General features: G+C 37.3%; 1 protein-coding gene across 1 annotated transcript in view; it reads right to left on the reverse strand.

The window, feature by feature from the left end:
• Nucleotides 1–280: 280 nt before the first annotated feature.
• Nucleotides 281–15,682, reverse strand: part of LOC107719878 (insulin-like growth factor-binding protein 2-B) — a 22,257-nt gene continuing 6,855 nt past the window's right edge. Inside the window, exons 2-4 of the mRNA XM_016527421.1 lie at nucleotides 5,011–5,168; nucleotides 2,314–2,454; nucleotides 281–901 (exon numbers count right to left, since the gene is read on the reverse strand). Of these exons, the coding sequence (XP_016382907.1) occupies nucleotides 743–901; nucleotides 2,314–2,454; nucleotides 5,011–5,168 (458 nt within the window). The 3' untranslated portion in view covers nucleotides 281–742. The remainder of the gene's footprint in view (nucleotides 902–2,313; nucleotides 2,455–5,010; nucleotides 5,169–15,682) is intronic.

A 15,682-nucleotide genomic window follows, 5' to 3' on the forward strand; every position in this document is an offset into this window, starting at 1 on the left:
AACACTCATGCAGAAAAGATGCCAGTTTGATGCATATCGACAAATACTTGAGTAATTATGGTTGATTTATCTGTAGAGTACTCAAGTAGTCAAAATAGCCAAAAAGCACATCTCCAGCCCCTCTTGCACAGATCATCTCAAACCAGCCAAAAAAAAAAAAAAAAAAAACGACCCCCCTTCCTTTATATTAAAAAAAAAAAACGACCCCTCTGCTTTATATTTTTGGTTTCAAAAATTTGGGATTCACTTTTAAATCAACGTCAAGCTGCTGCTTTTGTGCATTTGCAGTTGCTGTTTGTTTTTGGCAACCAATGGTACAAAAAAACACGCCACCATTTTTATTGGGTCTCGAAAGACAAAAGGGTGAATTAAAGGGACACATCTTCACACCGAACAGCTGCAAATGCTGTATAAGAAACTCTCTGCAACCAGATTCAGTCACAAGATTAAAAGGCACCGGACGAGCCTATAAATAGGCAGAAAAAAACAATCACTCAGAGTTAAATTTGGAGTACAGTTATCTGGATTTGAGAAGGGGGAGGTTTAACTACCTGTCCTTGACTTGCTTGTCTTTGCTGGCATGTGACTTTCCACACCCCTATCGACAATACAGATCATACTATTGCGAAAGTATACATACACATACACGTACAGAATTACACACATGCACATCGCTCTTGCACTCGCTTTAACTCTCCTCGTTTGCGACCCGGGGGCGTCTCCCTTAAGGGCTAGGGTGCGTCTATTTCTGCTCGCTGGTGGGCGGTTCCAGCTCGGGACCACCGTAGTACTGGCTGCAGTTGGGGTCCCCCCTCACTTTGGGGGACGAGGGTATCTGGACACCAGTGTAGGGGTTGACGCACCAACACTCACCCCTCTGTCCATGGCTGGACATGTTGCACTGGAACACAAGAGAGAGAGAAGATGATGAGAGACGAGTGGGGAAACGGTGGGTGTTGGGGGCTTAATGAAGCTCTTGGGCGAGTACGGGGTGGAGGCGCTACCCCAAAACAGCCCTCCCGCCTCATTTGGCCCAGCACGTCTCATTGACCCCTACTGAGCACTCCCAAAATCAGGTCATAATTGAACTGGACATGGCTGACGCTGAGACCCAAAATAGGCAAAAAACAGATTCTCAATTTTGTCCTCCAATGGCAAAGAACAAAAACTGACAGTTACAATAATTGCAAAAGGAACAGGATGACTGCAATACAATTAAGTGTGGTGAGGTACACTGTTTTGAGCCCTGGGAACAGGGTTTTCGTGTCAAAACAACATACCCGTTTACTTCTCCGGGACACGTTTGTCCTGGTTTAAGCTGCAACATGTCATGCCAGGACACAGAAATATTATATCATAATTGTGAACATAATTCTTAACTCATGAAGGTTTCAGTTAGCAAGCTCTGTCAGCAAAATGTCAAAGCCTAGACAACAGACAAAATGGGTTTAGAAGTCAATAACCCTATTTTATAAAACATTTTATTTAGTGTATACTTAGCTATATGTATATATACATATACATACATACAGCATATGAAAACTCCACATATACAGTAAGAGAATTATAAAAATTAATGCAGATATACGAATAATCTGATCATTTAGTCATGAGAGTTTATATTGAGATCTCAGACGTCTACTTGCAGACATTGGTATCTTTACAAATATACAGTTTGAGCCATTAAAAGACTTCTTATGAAACTCCTATGCGGACGTGTGACATCAGAACCCGAGATCCAAAAAGACTGTAAAAAATGTTTCCCATTTCATCTCATCAGCATGTAAAAGATGAGTAAGAAAGACATTGAGATATAAAAGATTGAGTTTGTCATTCTCCTTTCCTCTGATGTCTCTAAAAACCAAGGCAAGTCACCCAAGAGACAGGTCAGTCGGTCAGCAAAATTTTCATTAGCTTGTAACTCTCAGCTCAGATACGGTTGCCTTGGCTTTGGTAAAACAGCCTTCTGAAGAGAATGTTTTATACACAGTTTCTCTTTGGCTCCATCTTTGACTCTTTATTGAACCTTCCACATGGAATTCGATAATAAAACAGCGGGGTGCTGCAGATTGAAAGGTTGTGCAATGTCTCATATTCCTATTTCCCTATAGTGAAATTAACACCCGCTGCCATCCAAATGCGAGTACTTTTTGTGCTAATCTCCCGGCCAATGCGGCAAGTGACCTGCAAAATGTCTCAAATTGAAAATGGACAAGAAGACTTCAAAAGAAAAACTATTTCAGCTACCAAAGCTGCTAATTTCCGACCATGATGATGTCTTTGAAAAGTTGAGTCAAATATTGGTCTTTTCACCTGCTTAAGGTTGTACTGTCCTGTCTTGTCACAGTTGGGGAACTTCAGGTCATAAAGATTTTCCAAAGGTCCCTTGTTGTCATGGAACGACATTCGGGAGATGTTCTCCAAAACTCTGTCCAGCTCCTGTTGACACTGGCTCTGTAAGACCAAACACACACACACACATTGGTTTTTATGGTTTATGGGGACTCTCCATAGGCGTAATGGTTTTTATACTGTACAAATGGTATTTTATATCGCCTTACACCAACCCTACCCAACCCACCCCTCATAGGAAACTTTGTGCATTTTTAGATTTTCATAAAACACAATTAAGTATGTTTTTTTAAGTCTTTTGAATTACGGGGACACAAAAAGTGTCCTTATGAATCACTTTCATATTGTAATACCTCTGTCATCCCCATGTCATTATACAAATTTGTGTCCTCATAAACCACATAAACAAGCACACACACACACACACAATCAAACAAACATGTATTTGAGTATTTCTTCAACTCTTAAAACATATTGAACCACATTTTTACACACTCACTAGTTTATTTTGTCAATCTCCTTTGTCTAAATACCTAAATACACACAATACTGTAATATTTTCACAATGTTTACATTAAATTCACAAGATTACAGACAGAAATGATGTATAAAAAAAAATAAAAAAAAGTGTGTATGCTGTGCTAAGGCTGCTTTAGACATCAGAAATCTTTCAATTTAAAAATATGCTGTTGACAAGTGAGATGTACATTGCAAAACAAGTACAGTAACATCTGAAAAAAAACTTTATCAGAGGAAAATGTGGGTTGTGAATGATAAATAAAACCTGCATTTGAAAAGTAGCAAAAGTAAGTGACGAAGGCATAGCAAAATATGGTAAAAGATACAGTTAATGTAACATAAAACAAAAATATAACGTAATATAACAAAAAGTTAGTTTTAATAAAACTCCTCAAAGAAACACTCATATAAGGAGAGTGAGATAAACAGCAGGCCGGCGGCCTCATGAAACATTTGTGTGGCTGATATAAATCTCGTACTCGAGCTAATTTGCTGGCTTAGTTCTGCCTCCCCACCTCTCCGCAAGGACAGGCATCGGCATCAAAGACCATTCCTGTCTCCTGTTCCTTCTCTTTTTCCCAATATCTCTCATGATGGCTGCTCCCTGCTTGGCCCAGGATAAGAGGGCACTGGGGGAAGAGGGCCTGCCAGGGATCTTATCCGTATCGTGCGGATGAAAAGTGCTCCATCACAAAGCAGTGAACAGTCTCCTGCTGTCATCGGACATGCCGTCACCCTGACATTCTCCTTGAATGTCTGCTTTTCATGGGATACGTGATGGTTACGCTACTGATTTATGACCCCCACAGAAAACTTGTTTTTTCGGTTTGGCTTTTTATTACCCTACCATTATCACTGGTTTGAATTTTTATTGCTTTGGCTTCTTCTTTTTATTGCATCTACCTTTTTATGGTACTTTCCAACATCCATTTGCTTTATCAACATATCATTTAGCCGTAGTTACTATTGCTTTCAGGTCGGCCAAACTAAACCCAGTGTGCTTCATAGTACAGCTATTGTTGTCTCCGCTGCTGTTTGTTTATGGTCGCATCGATTGTCTTTTTCTTGAGCTATTTCTTGCCCAATAGTGGCTATAGAATACGTTCAATAAGGAGGAAAATATGAGTCTATGTAGGCCTGTTTTCCAGATCGATGCGCTTAAAGCGTCCTTTAAATGGTGCGGATATGCTAATATGACAACGTAAAGCAAACAGTCTAGATCATATAAAGATGTCATGCAAAACAAGCCCTACATCTGAGCTACTAAGAAAACTACCAGAACTGCCATTTACTTCAAGTTGTACTTAAAAAAAAAGAAAAGAAAGAAAAATGACTTGCCAACTGAAGTAAATAAGCAAGACAATTTGTCTATTGGCTCAAAACATCAAATGATGCCAGAAAGAGATGCTGATTGGGGTGTTGCAGTGGTCACTTGGCTAAGGATTTAAGAGTCCAGGTAAAGCATGGTACAAATCCAAGAAAAGTTAATTAACTCTCTGTGGATTTGCGTGATGGCCAAATTTGACAAGCACTGGCTCATTCCTTGTTTCAGCGGAGACGGCAGCCATTTGTTCTGCCTTGGCAATCCCAATGCGACTGTATGCTATCACCGGGCAATGTTTTAGACACCAGAAATCACTGGTTAATTAGGTAACTAAGGAAATGATCATATGTTTTTGACTGAAAACATAGTGGAAATGGCACCAGAAACAGGTTTAATACGAAAAACACCCAAAAATCAGCTTACAGCAGTTTTTGCACAGCTCCAATCACGAAAATAACATACTGAAGCAATAAATTATACACTGACAAACAACCTCAGACCACAGGATTATAGCAACATCAAATATAGAGGGTTGTACAAAGGACATACCGTAAATCTGAACCCCAGAAGACTGTGTTAAGAAAATTAAATGTTTAGCTGATACAGAAAAGAGAGTATCTATGTCATAGCGCGTGTGTGTGTGTGTGTGTGTTGCGTGAGCCTGTGGCGTTGTGTATGTGGTGTGTTAGTTTGATAACCAGAAGAGGGCACTGCCGTACTGAACACAATGACATTCAAGGTGAATACAGATTTTTATATTTATAGGTCTAATATTCGCTGTGTTGCCCTGTGATTCTTCACAGCGGGACACTCACCTGTCTGGGGTGAGGTGTTTTGGGATCATCCTGGGGGCTGTACATCCTGGTCCTCTTGTTGCTGAGATGCTGCTTCACAGCAATTTCCTTGATGTGCTGGTAGTTGTTTTCTTTGCCAGGCTTTTTCACTGGAGGGGACCGCGTGCCATTTAATTCTCCTAATGAAGGGAAGGGTAGGTTAAAGGATTTGGGCAAACTTTTATTGGCTCTCTTTCAATTCATGAGCTGAAACTGGCATACAGGATGTTAAGGGGGAATTTAATGAATTAAAATGACAAGTTCAGCATAACCAAACAGAGGAATTCCAATACTAGTTTTACAGCAAAACATAACAAATAAATAAATAAAAATATACATTTTCTGTAAACTACTACAGATTCTTCCATCATGACCCATGAATTTAACGTCGATTATTTGTATAAATAAATAAATAAATAGTACATACATATGCAAATAAATATATTGCACTTACAGCTGTTGTATACATTCCTTTGAATTTTGAATTCTGCCAACTTAATTCAATTTAATTCAAATTCAAATTCAGGAACTGAATAGCTTCTTAAAAGCTATTGTCAATTAAATTGTGAATGCTGCACAACCCTGTTAGGTTAGACGCTGCATAACAAATTGACATATTTATAGAAATTTGGATTATTGCTCTCATTTCAAAGACCGCAAGCTATCTTTTTGTCAATGAAAGCAAACCCAGGATCAGTGTTCTGGCAGCGCATCAAAGCAAGGCAGAGAGAAAGTTAAAGGCTGGGATTAATGACAGCTCTTGATTCAGATAGTCATAGAGGCCTGTGAAGAGATATGTGCCTTTGAAGCCAAAACGTACCTGGCGAATCACAAGCGAACTACTAATAACAAAAATACTTTTATCCTTATTTAAAGGAATAGTTTACAAAAAAAATGACGTTCATTGTATGAAAAAGAATCTTATTTTGTGTTGCACAGAAGAAAGTCTTACAGGTTTGAAACAGTGTGAGAGTGCCTAAATTGTTTTGAATTAAAGAATTTTCCTTTTTGGTTGAACCATCCGTTTAAGAAAAAATATCTTTATAATTACTAATATTTAAAGCTGCAGTCCGTAACTTTTGAGCAAGTACATAACCAGCCAGTGTTCAAAACTATCTCCTTACCTTAGCCCGATTCACAACGGTAAGCTTATAACAATGTTTTCTAATTTGAGTGGTCTGTAAACAAAGTTAGTAGGCTATCGCATGTGTGGATGCTGCAGGTGGCGGATCGTTAATATAGTCTTTTCTCACAGCAGCTAGAATAATTAAATTTATCATTTTGATGGCAGATTTTAATCCATGAAGGTTTATGTGTTTATGAAACACAAGTGACTGAAATTAGATTAGATTCCGGTTTTAAATGTGCATCTGATTACAGATAGCCTACATGGGATTACACAAGTTTTGTATTTTAAAGACAACCAGTTCTAAGGAAGAATAATTTGCTTTTTGGGTTAAAAGAATTTCTTTATATGAAATTTGAATATTAAGTCAATTAGAGATTAGACTGTACAGAAATTGAAATCTACATGTAACGCTAATACACACTACATACACGTAGTCACGCAATGCTGATGTTGTTAACATTAACAATTTGAGAACAAAGCATAACAATAATAATAATTTGCACGGTTTGATGTGATTTGAGCTAACTTTACGATCGTTAGATTTAATAACCATTGGTAATGCGATACCTTAGCCCGATTCACAACGGTAAGCTTATAACAATGTTTTCTAATTTGAGTGGTCTGTAAACAAAGTTAGTAGGCTATCGCATGTGTGGATGCTGCAGGTGGCGGATCGTTAATATAGTCTTTTCTCACAGCAGCTAGAATAATTAAATTTATCATTTTGATGGCAGATTTTAATCCATGAAGGTTTATGTGTTTATGAAACACAAGTGACTGAAATTAGATTAGATTCCGGTTTTAAATGTGCATCTGATTACAGATAGCCTACATGGGATTACACAAGTTTTGTATTTTAAAGACAACCAGTTCTAAGGAAGAATAATTTGCTTTTTGGGTTAAAAGAATTTCTTTATATGAAATTTGAATATTAAGTCAATTAGAGATTAGACTGTACAGAAATTGAAATCTACATGTAACGCTAATACACACTACATACACGTAGTCACGCAATGCTGATGTTGCTAACATGAACAATTTGAGAACAAAGTATAACTTTAATAATTATTTGCACGGTTTGATGTGATATGACCTAACCGATCGTTAGATTTAATCACCATTGTAGCACGATTTATTGTAATGCTTTTTTCCCTCAATTGGTCAAAACAAAAGTGTCAGACTTGTTACTTACTCATTCAGATGACACTATCTAGTGAAAATTCGTATTTTTGTCATACTTCCAAGATATAGGCTAGAATCTGTGATTCTGAAGTACAGTAAATATATCCACACCGGTGCGGTGAGTGACAGCCACACATACTCCTCGAAACATTAGATTTATCGGTGCTGGAGCCATGCCGGTGCACGACCCACGTTAAAAAAATACCTCCGCAAATAACTACAATTGCAGGTTTCAAACAGAGATGGCGACAAAGAGGCGAAACTTACGGGCTGCACCTTTAATTAATAGTAATTACTAATAATTTTAAAATATATTTACAACAACAACAACATTTCATCACATTATGCTCAAAAAAGGACCAAATAACAAAGACTCTACAAAAGTCCTCTGACAATAAGACAGCATATTCTTCTGACCCCTTAAATCCGGGGGCCGCATCAAAGCACAGAGACCACTGAACAAACCTCTATGTATTTGATTCCAACTGTTACAGCAAATATGTACTTTTGGACTTTGTACGGGGCAAATTAGTTGCGTGTCCCTTATGGTAACGTCACTTGCACAGAGTGGGTCACTTGGACTCTAGCTGGCCCTTTGAAAGCATTCAGATCTGCTCTGTGTCTTGCCCATCAATATTAAAAAGCAGAACCCTTAGGCCACGAGCCCAGAGCCGATCGAATGAAGTCAGCGTAGGGTGAGTATGGAAGCCTAGAGATCTGAAGGGGGGGTGATCGCTCTGAGCATTGTCCAGCACCAAATACTGTGGTCTAAAGTTTCAAGCCCAATTGTCAGGAACAGACCTAAGAATAGTGTCTGAAATAGCGGGCGACTTTGCCAGAGTTTGCCTCATTGAAGAAATTATTGGCGGGCGTGCTTCAGCAGACACCTGCCATTACGTATCCTCGGAAGCATCCCTGTTCCACACTCTCATCCCTGGGCCTACACTAGCAACACTTCCCACTCACAGTTCCTCTCTCTTTCCAAAGGCTTAGTGTGTGGGCTGTGTGGTTGGGGAGTGGACAGGAACTCTTTTCAGGGCCTGGGCCGGTTTTTCTCTCGCTTCTCCCAAGGAAGCATGTCACGCTGTTGAAAAGTCAAGTGCCACTTGTGAAGTTACATACTGACTCTGTTCCAAAACCTCAGCATCACAGACATACTTCTAGCACAAAACCTGTTCAAATGAGAATATTTGCATTAAGACAGCATTACATCTATCATACATAAAAATTACAAATACAATCGTATAATAAACTGCAACGAGCTCAGTGGGGGAAAATGGTTTATATTTCAATTTCTGGACCGATATTGATTACCAACGTTTTCAACTCTTTAAACTAGAACTAATGCTTTTTTTTTTAAACACCCACTTGACTCAAAACCTAGAATATGAATTTTGTAATGCATATAGACAATCTGACTAACTCTTACCTACCACTAAATTTTCTGACAAATGAGCTTCATTTGATTTTCTGTGAAATGTGAACATCATCATGATAGGAATGGGCAAAAACATTGAATAACCTTTACATATATCATTGGAAACGTCTCATCTAGTAGAGCACAACCAACATATGTTTCACTCGCGAACTAGCAAGAATCTCTATATAATGTACATTTAGATGCTATTCACATATGATGCATTAAAAAAAAAAAACAGCAAAACGGAACAAAACAGGGTCTCCTGATGCAGTTTTATGATTATATTAACATTAAAAAAACAGTATATATAGTCCGACATGCAAAAAATAAATAAAATCAAATAAAATTGTTTTCAATTTTAATTTTAATACACTTTCTGTATATGATTTTACACGTAAGATGCTTTTCAGATGCATTCAAAAACAAGTACAACAGGGTATCCTGATTGATTTTTATAACTATTTTTTTAAATTAGCAGCATATATGGTGTGACGTGCAAAAACAAATAAATAAAATTAAATAATAAGAATAAATAAATTACATTTAAAAAAATGCTTTCAATTACAGCACTTTTAATCACAGTAACTATTATCTGAAAACTGAAAAACAAAAAAACTCAAGATCAGTTCTGCTCTGGTTGCATGCAACCACCCATAATCAAACACTTTAAATCTTCTCCATCACTGCTGATTTGGTTTAATCTATGCATACTTCTCTAATGAGCTGAAACTGCAGGCTCTCTCCAGGATTTATCAAAATGCAGAGGTCTGACGGCAGGATTATAACCGGTCGTATTGGTTTACAGTACACAATCTACTGATATATACAAACATGCACTCAGCGACACGCAACATGAAGCTTTTGTAACCAGTAAGCTCTGGTCAATTTGTGGATGAACTGAGGCCCGCTGCATTCTGGGAAAACAACCCAAAGACATTGACATTGATTGAAACCTGTCCACAGTTTACCCATCCGGTTAAACATTTACAGAAAATGCTTTTTCAACCCACACGGCTAGGAAGAGGGAGCCGAGCGGCCATGTTGTTTTTCCAAACAGGCTGCAGCGAGCAGAACGTGTCAGTATGAAAAAGTAATGCAAGAAAAACAAGCTGCTGTGATGCCCGAAAAGTTGGCTTGTATCTGGCACGCTTTCTTCCTTACATAACCATGTGGCCTTTTGTGAAGTTTGTAACTTCAAGAACCCGCTGTACCACGGCGGCATGAAATAACAGTGTAGAATGTAATTTAATTTCCTTTCTTTTGTGGAACTACACGACTCACAGGAAAGCTATGCCAATGTACGGCAAAACAGGACCAGGTGTGGGAGGGTTTTGCAAAAGCTAACTGTTGGTTTTGGTGGGTGCAGAATGGCTTCCCTTGGGCATGTACAAGAGGTTTTTGGAGCTCAAATTTGATACGGCTTTCACTTGGCCTGGCACATCATACGATACACTTGCAATATAGTTTAGAAACCGAAATTAAAAGTAAAGATATGCCAAAGCTGGTCCTCAAAATGACCACTAGCTGCATAAACAACTCTCTGTGATTCTCGAATGACTATGGAAATGAAGCTTTCAGATAAAAATATAAAAAACATACTGTTTTTACTGGTAACAAAAACTAAAACTATTAAGGAATATTTTGTTAAATAAAAAAAAAAAAATGCTGAAATAAAATGTAAATATTAGATGAAATATTTAAGCTAAACAAAAATGTTGTGTTCCTTTTATGTAATAAACTTACTAGCTTAAAATAAAACAAATTATAAAAAGAAATGAGAACTATTTAGGAACATTTTTGAAAAAATAAACTAAAATTCAACAGAAAATATTAAAATAAAAGCTAATTCAACATTGTATAGTGGTATATAACAAAATACTAAAATAAAACTTGAAGAGAACTCCGATTCAAACCTAACAAAGTGTGAAAACAGCTGCAAGAGCTAGTTGACATCTTTCCCCATTAACCACAAGTATAAAAGACTATCCAAACCACTTCTTCTACTATTATGTCCTACAGGAACTTCCACTGGTGTCCTCTACATCATTAAAACATCTGTTCTGTGTCTTAGTATTTCGCACTCTCTCTGATTCCACTTAAGAAAATCGTTCTGAGAAGTCATTTGTCACTGTCCTCTGGGAGCAGTTCCCCATTTTTTTCTCCCCCATTTGATGAAAAAGCGTTTAAGATTTCATTCAACCTAAACTACCCTCTCCCTCTCTCTCTTTTATCTTTTCTGTAATTGCATATATGCAAAGACTAAACAGCGATGTTGTACGGTCATAAATCAGAGGCCTGCTGAGGGAGCCTCAATGATTCAGCAGCCACTGTGCACAAAGGAAATGTTCTTTGCAGACGAATGAGACTCAGTCTTCCAGTGTGTGTGCTTCTGCTGATATGCTAAACACGGATTTCAAAAAAAAAAAAAGTAGATGTCAGTAAATGAAGGACTGCTACAGGGAGTCATGCTGCTTCGCAAATAATAAAAAAAAAAAGTTATGTGAATGCACATTAAATCAATAACTGGGTTACTTTTTACAGCATGCAAATAAACATCAAATTGAAAAGTGCTGTAAAGATATTACTCTCCTTGTCATTCTAAACCTGTATGCATTTATTCTTATGTGGAACATGAAAGAAAATGTTTTGAAGAGCATTTTTGGGTGACCTGTGCCTTTAAGGCTGTAGTATTCCATAACAGCAAGTAATTTGATAATCAGTTAGAATTTGACAAATAATAGTGACCTAGTTTCAGTGTTAAGATTTGAGCATTTGAGGAAACAGCATGAAGTCAAAGTTTTCCTCAGGAAATGCCTTGGATTCATTTTGTGAAGTACTGTTGATCTCCATTTGGCACCATAGCAACTACAGCCTCCTGAGTGTCAAGGACTGCCTGAGCTTCAGCTTTTGACAAGCGGTTGAGCAACAAGCTTACAAAACTCACTGATAACACACTTGGCATGGTGCTAAGTGTGGATCTCAGGAAGACGCTTTGCTAGCTACCATTAGTTTACAGAAAGAATGTATTACAATCTTTGGAAATGTTTGCTTTGACAGTGCAAAACAAGATAAAACAATCTTCAAGCTCCCTTGATATTATTAACAACATGTTAGATTAGCTCTACCAAAGTTGAAAATGCAGTCCAAATTATGGACTTTTACACTGTGTCCTAACCAATATTCAAGCGATGAGCAATTTTTTTTTTTTTTACAATGAATGTAAAAAAAAAAAGAATTTTATTTCTTTTTTTTTTCTTTTTTTGGATACAGAATATATTGTACATTTAGTACCCACCTGCATTATCATGAAAACTAGATAACATTATCGTTAACACTAGACAGCACTGAGGATTTTTAGGCTACTATTTAAAATGATATAATTTTAACTTGCTTTTACAGGTAGGAGACATATACTAAAATTAAACTAAATACTAGAAATACTAGAAACTATTGAACACTAAACTAGTAAAACTAAGAGTAAAGACAGGGTAAATTCAAAATTCAAAACTATGGCAGCCCTCATCCAATAAAATTTCAGAGTGGGCAGGGCTACCTGCAGGTGCAACACAACAGATACAGATAATATTGTATCTTTTTCCTCAAATTTTGTATGTATGCAAATTGTATAATATCCAAGGTACACATTTCTAGTAATTGTGCAGTTAATTCTCATATTGCATTTTCAGAAGGTTTTGGAATATTTATCCTCTCCCCAAATTTGTCACTACCGAAACACAGTACTATATAATTTAGTAAGAAGGGTTATATTGACCTATTAAGATTTTGCTTACATCTTCCTTGTAAATATATATTTTCTATTTTATTAAAAAGTTTTCAGAGGTAAATCAATAACAATTCGAATTTTAACAATATTTCAAGTGTGATTTATGAGATTTTAAATCCAATTTTTCTTTGTAAAAAGTTGATCATACTGATTTCACACTTGGGATTCATTAGTTTGAAAATACATTGAACTAGGGCTGCACGATAAATCGCATGCGATATTTAACGCGCATCTTGTCAGAAAGCCGGTTCTGTAATCAGCGGTAAATCTCCATCACGTGCGTGCTTTCACATTGAACAGCATTAACTACACAGAGCCGTTGTTCACTGACGAGCTGCGCAAAAAATCGCGCGAATATGAACGTGGTTTTGCGCAGCTCGTCAGTGAACAACGGATCTGTGGTTAAATATCGCATGCGATTTATCGTGCAGCCCTACATTGAACCAAACACTATCATAACATCTTTGTTCATCTTTCAGTTGGGACGTTCTTTAAAGTTAAACACAGATTTTTCATACTTTTGAATACATTTACCTCAAAATAATGGGACCTATCTACTCACCATGTATCTATATGAGAGAGAGTGACACATAAATATTTCCTGATCATACATGTAGGGGTGTAGTTCAAATCAGTCTCAGCCAATGGACTACAACACACTGTTTTGGTAGTGACATGAAAATGCAGAACATATTTTTTTCAATATCATTTTCAGCAAATTTAGGGGTTAGGGTTCCAAATCTGCCAATTGGAAGTACCCACTAAATCAGGGGTTTTCAACCTGTGGGGCGCCAGCACCTGCCAAAGGGGGCGCCAGCATCAGTTAATTCAGAGACGTTCCCTTGAGAATTTTATGAATACGAGTTAACAAATCTTTAGCCATCCACTAGGGGGCAATCTGACTCCCACTGCTAGTCGACAATTAGAGGAGAGTTGGCTCGAGTATCAGTCACGCACGGTTTTTCCGCGGAATTGGGCTACTTTAACACTTGCCGTGTTTTGTAGTTTTGGGCTAGTTTTGAGTAGCAATTAGGCGGGTTTTCTTGTGAAAACCTGGCAACCCTGGTCACGCTTATTGACGGCATGAAATTAGACAAACTTGGGGGGCGCATGTCCTAAAAGGTTGAAAACCCCTGCACTAAATGATGATTTTATATATATTATTGTGGGTTTCAATAGATAATAAATGGACCTTAGTAAACATCTAAGATTTGAATACGTAAATGCTTTTTTGGTTGTGGGACAGGACAGCAGTTTGCCCCAATTCTGTAGAATGGCCCATATAAATGTTTCTCAATTATAAAATCCAAAGAAGATTATAAATCAACATGACAGCTAAGATGACAGCATGTAAGTTACAAATCGTAATTCTTGTCAGTCATAACAAAATAGGCCTGCTGACAGGAATGTAACTGTGTGACGAGAGGTATTAACACAGCCTCGCTGCTGCTAGACCTGTATTCTTTGCAACCATTTCATAATGAATATACCTGTTGCAGTCAATATTGACATGTTCATGTGTATCAGTCGGGCAGGCAGGCAGCCAGCATTATAGCACATAGTGAAAGATGGCTGGATGTGTCAGACTGTGTATTTTGCTGACGCTCCTTCATCGTCTCTCCAGTCTGTGGGGGGTTGTCTAGGATGGCCTTGGGGAGAAAGGACCAAGCGTTTTTTTTTTCTTTTCTGTTATTATAAATTGCTTGTTTGACACCATGACACTCCAGATGCCCCGGAGCAAAAGTAAAGTCACGGCGCCTACAAGGAGCCTCTCTGGTGTCACAGGTCTCGACAAGCAGGCGCCACCCAAGGCATCCCCACTGCAGGCACTGGAAAGGTGTTGAAGAGAGCGTGTCTCAGCACATCAGACCCCGAAGGGATCCAAGGGCAATCACAGTACACGCGATAAAAGGAGAAAGAGGAAAAGGCTGAAAAACAAACATGAGATTCAAACCGCTAGCTTGAATAAACATGAGATATATTTTAGGATGGTGGTGAGGAGGCTGGATTTTCTGGAGTGAATCGGTGCAAAAGTTTACAGGTGCATCTTTTTACCAGACTTTAGCTAATGATACATGGGTGTATTCATAATTTTAGTGTGCATTTTAGTGTGTAATTTTGGATTCATCAGATTCATCATCAGATTCATCATTTGGATTCCTGGTTTTGTCATTTTATTAGAAGCAACTTAATGTACATTGACCGATGCTCACTTTGAGCGCTGTTGATACTGTTAACTAGAATGATTAAAATCGTATTCAATAATTGATGTAAAAATATAAATATTAGATGAAAAAAACAAATGAAAATAAGAAATGTTTTAAAAAGCTTAAGCTAAATATATAAAAAAAAATAATGTTAATAATAATAAAGATGACAAAATAACGTATTATAAAAGTAGTCTAAACAACTCATGCAAGTCTTCTGAAGTCATATGATGACTTTTGTATGAAGAACAGACCAAAATTTAAGACGTTCACTATTCTAATCAAAGTTCACAAATATAATTTGCACTATATTCCTAATCATCTGAAGTAATATTAATAATCTTCCCCTCTGCTATAGCTATAAAATCTCACATGCAGTTAAATAAATTCAAACCTATTGTAATAAGACACTTGCCATGCAAGAACCAGTGGCATTTGCCATCAAATCTGGTGTGACACATCTAAATATGGCATTTTTCTAATTGAACACAAGTTGGAATAAGATCTGTGAACTCTTTAGATTAGCAACTAATGTCTTAAATTTCAGTCTGTTTTTCACAATAAACTAACATGAGACTTGAAGTTGTATGTATGCACTGCCATCGTTTGGAAATAAAGCAGCTCTTTTTTTATTGGAACAACACGAAGGTGAATAAATGATGACAATTTAAATTTTTGCATGAACTTATCCTTTAATAGCCATGCTAAAGTTCCAACGTGATCTCATGATAATTCATATGTATTTTACGTAACATGTGGTTCTATAAAACGTACATTTACTTACGTTTTTACAGGCACTAAAACGTACAATACTGACGTATTTTCAGCATCTAAACGTACAAATACTTACGTATTTTCAGCATTTAAACGTACAAAATTGACACCTAAAAATGAATCCTTATGAATATTGAAATCGCGGCATTAATTTGATT

The sequence above is a fragment of the Sinocyclocheilus rhinocerous genome, unplaced genomic scaffold (assembly GCF_001515625.1).
Source record: "Sinocyclocheilus rhinocerous isolate Xijiao unplaced genomic scaffold, SAMN03320098_v1.1 scaffold841, whole genome shotgun sequence".
NCBI classification, from domain to species: Eukaryota; Metazoa; Chordata; class Actinopteri; order Cypriniformes; family Cyprinidae; genus Sinocyclocheilus; species Sinocyclocheilus rhinocerous.